A 7,323-nucleotide genomic window follows, 5' to 3' on the forward strand; every position below is an offset into this window, starting at 1 on the left:
GTATTATTTCTGTTAAACACTATTAAATAATTCTTCGACACTAATTATGTCCTAATATGTAATATTTATTAATAACAAATTACTTGAGCTACAAAATCATCAATTTCTATATCAGTCTTCCTCTTAAAACTATGACAATTAAATTGTTTGCCTGGCTTGAAAATAAATTGAATTTGAAGGGGTTAAAGTCTTGCAAGAGCCTGGGATGGGCGGGTACGCGAGACAGCCGTGGAACGGAGGTGGAACGAAAATATGGGGGCCCGGTTCTTCGGATTGGGCCGGACACCTTGCCGCGTCGAGGGAGAAGGATGAGAATTCCTAACTTACGTCACTTGGATAACGCGGATTCACGGACAGGCCATAAAGGCGGTTTCTCACGGCTGCGTCTTCGACGCCGCGCGCCGTGCCGCCGCCACCGCGTGCGAAGTAAACGATTCGTCGGAGAGGTCATTGAGCCTGATAGGGCGCGGCTCGCCATCTTCCACGGCGTTCAGACCACTTCTCGAACGACGAACGGGTTCTTTGGCGACGACCGGCCAGAAGCGGTTCGTAAACGCGTTCCACGACTCCATTGTTCCATTAACGCGACGTCGGGCAACGTGCTGGGAGGCCGACGCGATCGCCCGATCCGCCAGCGTTTTGGACACGCGGAACATTTCATATCCGTTGATCAAACTTCAATTTTAGAATTGATAATTTTATAGACTTTTACATTTTGGGCAACTCGTGAAAGGACGAACGAGTCTTGGCATTTGATGCTTCGTACGTTTTAAACGGAGACGTCGTCAATCAGGTGAACGAGAAACAGCAGCCAATAAAGCATAAAACATGGCTGTACTAAATGGCAGTTACCAAACGATGTTGCAAAAGAGAGGGTGGAGAAAGGACGGCGATGGATTCCCCGGCTACGTTTGTGATTGTGTTTCAAATGGCACAGTTATTCCACGGTGTTATATGTACAGCAGCCGGCAATCAATGGGACGCGCGCATCAATTGGCTCAGGCTAAATGTCGACCAATCAATCGATCGCAACAAGCTCGTCGATTAATTCGAGAGAAACGTTCAAAAACTCGGTTTCACAGAATCAAACAGAAAAGATAAATAGTGAATTAATTATAAGAATATTTAATGAATTTATTGTTGCATTAATTTAATAAGCTCTGATAATTAAAACACCGAAGATAATCAATTGTGTTATGACTATTTTAAAACGACACTAAATACGTATCGTTTATAGATTGCATTATCAATAATCTCAGTTAAAATTTCAGCAAACGTTACATAAACTTTCATCGATTTTAACTAATCTCTTTTTATACATAGTAAATATCCTAATTTCTATCATTTCTACTCACTGGTTTATGATTACACATAATTAGAGAAAAGTGAGTAGAAATTGGGTCATTTAATATATTCATACATAAAAATGCAGTTTTATTAGAATGCAAGAATGAATTAATTCGAATAACGAAATGAAAGGAGAATTATAAACTTATTCGAATTTTATCAACTCACAAGAAGTGAAAACGATTTGTTTCAAGAGAAATATAATAATAAATGGCTTCGATTAAAGAGTAGAACAAAAAACTAAGATAAAGAACAGTCGATAAAAATGCATTACGATCCTTTTCTTTAATCGACGATTGTTCATCGAAGGGAATTGATCGCCGGTGAATCAACTACTGCGAATCTATCGATATCCTCGCTTAGTCGCAGGATAATAAATGTAACAACCAAGAGGAGGAAATCGTTCGAAATCGAGCGATTCGGGTCACGGATGATTCACCGGTCGAACCTCTTTGCCAAGAAACAATGGTTTATTGGCTGCAATTACGACGACGCGATTATTCGGTTGGAAACATTTTTACACAACGCCGGCCACTGCGTTACGCAAACTAATATAACTTACGTCAATAAAAATGACGATTATTAACCACTACTGTTTTAAGAGTCAAGGGAGGAAGCTTTGGAAGCTGCGTACGGAAATGGTATGTGGGTGAAACTATTGTGCCACCTCGCTATCAAAACAGTGCTATAATTGCATCATCGTTGTATTATCGTTTTACATTGTAATATCGTCAACGAATTCGACGCCACTCGGTTACGTAGCTTCCACGAAATCAAGCATATAATGTATTAATAATTTCTCGAGATTCAAGTTCCTCATAAAGAGGATTCAATTACAAAACAACATATTTAGTATTTACTTTCTCAATAATGTAATAAAAATCGACATACGTATAATATGATATTAATATAAGATGAAATTAATATAATATGATGAAAAATTTTCTTTTATTATTCTATATATATTATTATTATTATTTTATTTTATTTCTTAATTTAAGAATTCGACTGAGCCACGTTTATCAATCTTTTAACCAGCAGCGTTACTCATTTCACTGCGTTATTTTACATCGTCCATTGAGATCGCAGCTCGGGTCTGTCACGGTTAATTCGGTGGGAAGTAAGAAAACTAAATGAAGGTTAATTTAAAGCGCTCGAGATGCGGAATGCGTGAAGGTACGAGAAGTACAATGAAACGAGCGAGTAAATAGAGGCACGGGGGCCCCGGCCTGGCCGACCTCGTGCCACCGAATAGAGTTAATTACTCTTTTGTCGTGTGTGTCGTGTTTGAGAAGTTTGCAAATGCACCAGCGACCCTGCGTGTACCTAAGCGTGTGCGCCGCTTAAAGATATTTGTACGCGCCGTGAATTTCGTGTACTTAATGCAAAATTTGGAACACGTGATCGTAATGAAACCGGATCACCTTCGCGTTAATATTGTAGCTGACTAATGCCTGTTCAATTGTAATTTTACTTTGAACACTTTATCAAGGTTTAACGTTACAACGTTCGTATTACGACGTGCGTTATCAATCATAGCTAGGCTACTTATTGAACGTCTGTTCTAGAAATCGAAGTTCATAACCGGGGCTCGGTTCATGTTTATTTTCTATAGTCTTAGAACGTGGATTGGTAGACATTCTCGAAGGGTTCACGTTTGCAACTCAATTATTATTCCTGCGTGTTTTGAAGAAATAAAATGAGCGGAGATACCGCGATAACCGGCGGGACAAGAGAGATAAACGGAACCGGAGAGAGAAAAGGCCGAGGAACATGCGGCCGGATGACTTTACTTTAACTGCGTACGACGCGCGCCGCTGCCGATACAGTAGCGTCATTCATCGCGGAATACCGGGAACAACGGTTTATCTGTCGACAAGAACAATGTACTCTTCGTGCCCGTTGCCACGAGACAAAAGGATCCGACCGCGGAACAGTCTCAAGAATCTAATGTTTATTTTCGTGGTCGAACATTCCGAATGTATTATTTAATTTTGCTGCTCCATTAAAGGAGTTCACTACAATTGTGTAACGATCGTGACTTTGTCGCATTATGTAAGAAAATTCGGAGGTGGAGAAACTCGAACGGCCATGTGGGTTTCGTCAGTACGTGCCTGACGAAGGAAAACGTAAAAAGGAGATGCCATAAACGGTGGGGAGAAGCGGGACCTAAGGTTGAAGAGTACCTCTTCAGGTCATTCTTTCTGTAACCGTTCTAAGGACAACACGCTACATAAAACGACAGTACTTTTAGAAAATACGTTAGCCTCTATCGTTTTTTTATACCTGACTCATGTTGAAATCTTGAGAATCCAAACTAATGTAAATATTTTTAATAAATGCGCCGAGATAGAAGTTTCGTTTGCTCCAGAATTAATTCTGTGCAATCGGTAAATGGTTTCTCCAAGTGTTCACAAACGTTGTTGTTCTATTCCCTAATCTTGTATCAGACACGGTGATTCGAGAAGGAACGGTGGCGCGCAGCTGATCCCGAGGTTGCACAGTGTCGGGTTACGTTTCTGGTGGAACAGGCTCGATCTGATTACCGGTATCGTTTGTAAACTCGTGTAAATTGGCTGCCGTGGAAGAAGCTACGTTTCTATCTTCTGAATGACTGGCAGAGCGCCATGAGAACTTTTTCTCGAACCGAGGGATCCTTGTTTGAAACGTTTACGTACTTCAAAAGCAATGTTTAAGTATTTCCGTACTTGAAAATGCGGGTATTAAACGAAGGGAAAGAATCTATCTAAATTTAAATGATCAAAAGAGGAGAAGATTCAAGCGCGCTAGTAGCTCGGGCTGATCAGGTACGGAAGCAATCTACTTGAAGCGTAAGAGATACGCCTGGAAGACAGTCACCGCTCTTTGTTTCGGGAATAAATGCTTCAGGCATTTTGTAATGCGTCAACGTGTGATTTAAACTGTTTGCACTAAGCAGTTTCTCGATGATCGTTCAAGTACTTCAGTTTAGATTTACTTTTGTAAACAGATCACGAGCCCTGACGAAGTGAAAAGTAAAGTTCGTTCGGTGCAAGTCGAAAATCGACGATTCTGTCACACTGAATATTTTAACGTCGATATAATGGTTGTTTAAACGAAATTTCATCCTTACGAAACTTCCGCCGTTTTTGTTACAGAAATAGCCAGCTTCCAGGTGCTCGACAGCAGTCTCTGGCGACGCACGTGGAACTTTTAACCGGCGGCCCGAAACTTTGTTTCGTTTACGACCGCCCCATACCGTGAAAACGTGAGGGTAAGAGTCAAGCATTTCCGAAGCCGAGGTTTTCCCCGAAGGAGGATGGAAAAACGTAGGAAAGCGACTCATAAGCTCGGCAAGTGCCACCATCTGAATTCATTTCGCACATCCGCGCCACGAAATCGACGAGTCGTCGTCGTCGTTGGGTCTAAAGTTCAGGCCGTGAATCACGGAGAGGCCGTCGCATCGTCTCGATGACGCCAGGTTACCGTCGGTTCGCGTAGCGATAAAAAATGCCCACGAATCAACGCGGAGTTGCGAAACGACGATAAAAAGATGTTCGCAAGTAGAAAATACTCTTCGACGTCGGGTTTAGGGTTGCGCGTTCCGGCGGCGCGTCGAAATTCCGCGAACTCCGATCTTTAAATCAAGCGTACAATTTTTATTCACGATATTCGCTCACTGGAACGTGGATTAAATTCTATTCTGAGATCGTCACTATAATTCCAATTACGTATTACTTTTATTAATGCTCCAGCAAATGCGTTGTTAACAAACCGATGGAACGAAATAATAGAACGGAGAGTAGAACGTTTGTATGAATTCAATTAACACGGGCGTTCGTGTAATTGGAATTGCAGAACCACGAAGGCCCGAAAACCGGTGCACATTTCGTAGAAAACGGAACGCATGCGTGTGGCGTTCGACTAAACACGCGCGGGTATAAACAACCGTATTTACGTATCGCACGCAGAAATCACGTGTAGAAAATGTTTTCGCCATTATGAATATTCGTAGACCTAAGCATCTGCCTTTGACGGAGAATCGATAGAGTAGAATATCTAACGCGAACGTCATCGGCGGGCACTTACACGTGTCCCGGTCGCGGTCTCCTACACTATGCATCCGAGCGTAATCGCGCGGTCAAAGTGCAACGTTTAACGCTTCTCCTATCACGAAACTAGTCGATCAGTACGAACGTAATCGAAGCGGAACCAAATCTGTTTACATATAGTCGACTTATGCAAACTCGGCCTCGTGCATCATCCGCTAGTTCACCGACGACGATAACGAGGCTTCGAGAAAATTTCATTAAACCTAACTGACAACGTCCGCAATAGCGTCTGCGCAGTATTTTACGTGCTGCCGCGAGAAACGAATTTGATCTTACCTTTGAACGTATTCCGGACGAGAGTCATGCTCATATTCGCGTGAGCGCGAGCCAGTGCTCCCCGTGGTACGTCTTGCGTGTGTTCGACGATTCCGCCAGGTTGAATGGTTCGCGGCGCGTCTCGTGATCTCCTCGCTCAAGAGTTCGTCCAGCGTGATCTGTGACGTTTCAAGGTACAGCGACGCATGGTTGCACTACTATCGCTCCTCCCGTTGTCGCGCGTCGTCCGATAAACACGGCACGGAGCGACGATAAACGGCTGCTCTTCCCGCCACGGGGAGCATAGAGATACGCGCCGTGTGTGCTTGCACGAGGCGACGGTTTGATCCGGCCAACGAAGAACGATAATAATAATAATAACGATAATAATTGGCAACGCGTCGGGACGGTTGACTCGGTTATTTCGCGTCCAGCAACGTTCCAACGGCACGGCTGCACATCGTCGCTTCTTCTAGATCACGTATACGATCCGTAGGGCCGGGATCGAGCCGCGTCTCTCCACTCCGGATATCCACGCGTCGACCAACGATCCAACGGAGCGCAGCAGCCGAGAGGACGGTCAGCACTTGCCGCGGTCATTAAAAAGCCAGCCAAACGTGTCACTCGCGCGCGCACACAACGAGTTCAACGAAACACGGGAATGTTGATCACGTTTCTTCTATTCGGATGATGCGAAATATAGGCGGACACGGGAGCGCTGGTGGGCAGAGAAGGAGCGGTGACGATGCCACGATAACAGGGACAGAGAGGGAGAGGCGGTGCGATCAGAGAAAGAGAGGGCCCACGGGTGAGGGAAAGAGAGAAGGGTTGCGTGCAGACGACGACAGGAGAAATTCCAGCGGACGGCAGCGCCGAGGTCCACGGCTAGTTCGTCCGTTCCTTCGTTCCCCCTTGCCCGATGATAAGTGTCGGCCGCGATGATTCGAGAGGACCGATTGGGTGGGACGCGGACTCCGTTGTTCGATCTTCGTCGTACGCAGCAGACCGACGCTCACGAGAATCTCGGAGGACTTTCTTCTAAGGTACTTATCATGTGCACGTTCGATTTCGTCCGTGTCAGACAAAGAATCGTACGTTCCGCGCTTGCGGCGTTCCTCGGGTCACGCGTGTACCGAATGAATCCACGGGCTGCTCCAGCGATTTTTCCCACTATAGACACTTTCCGGCGAACGAAACCAACGAGTCGGAAGACGGCCGGGCTCCGGTTATATCCTTAGAAACGACTGGTCGTCGCGCGGACAGAGACACGCTGCTCTTCTTCCGTCGCCTCCTTCGCCGTCCGCTCCTTTTCCACCGATTATTTTCATTCGCGGTTTTCGCACGCACAGAGGACCGAAGACACAGAGGCCGCGCACACTTTCAGGAGGGAAAGAATCTACTAGCAGGAATAAGAGAGAAGAAAGGAACGAGGGGAAAAAGTGTGAAAGACGGTGAGAGATCGGGAGAGCCGATGCTAGGGCATCGCAGATACTTAGCGGGCAAGGCAGAAGTGTCGGTGTTACTACCAGCTTGGAGTAGCAAGCACCGGTAAAACACGGTCCTAACTAACACACATGGAGACAGATTGGGGACTGCTGCTTCGGAGTTTACTATAGGATGGGACGGATGG

The 7,323-nt window shown here is 45.1% G+C and overlaps 1 protein-coding gene across 1 annotated transcript in view; it reads right to left on the minus strand.

The window, feature by feature from the left end:
• Positions 1 to 6,874, minus strand: part of zfh1 (Zn finger homeodomain 1) — a 21,326-nt gene extending 14,452 nt beyond the window's left edge. The window contains exon 1 of the mRNA XM_018023240.2: positions 5,715 to 6,874. Within this exon, the coding sequence (XP_017878729.1) occupies positions 5,715 to 5,748 (34 nt within the window). The 5' untranslated portion in view covers positions 5,749 to 6,874. The remainder of the gene's footprint in view (positions 1 to 5,714) is intronic.
• Between the last annotated feature and the right edge of the window lie 449 nt (positions 6,875 to 7,323).

The sequence above is a fragment of the Ceratina calcarata genome, unplaced genomic scaffold (genome assembly GCF_001652005.2).
Source record: "Ceratina calcarata isolate Rehan_Ccalc_2016 unplaced genomic scaffold, ASM165200v1 scaffold298.2, whole genome shotgun sequence".
NCBI classification, from domain to species: domain Eukaryota; kingdom Metazoa; phylum Arthropoda; class Insecta; order Hymenoptera; family Apidae; genus Ceratina; species Ceratina calcarata.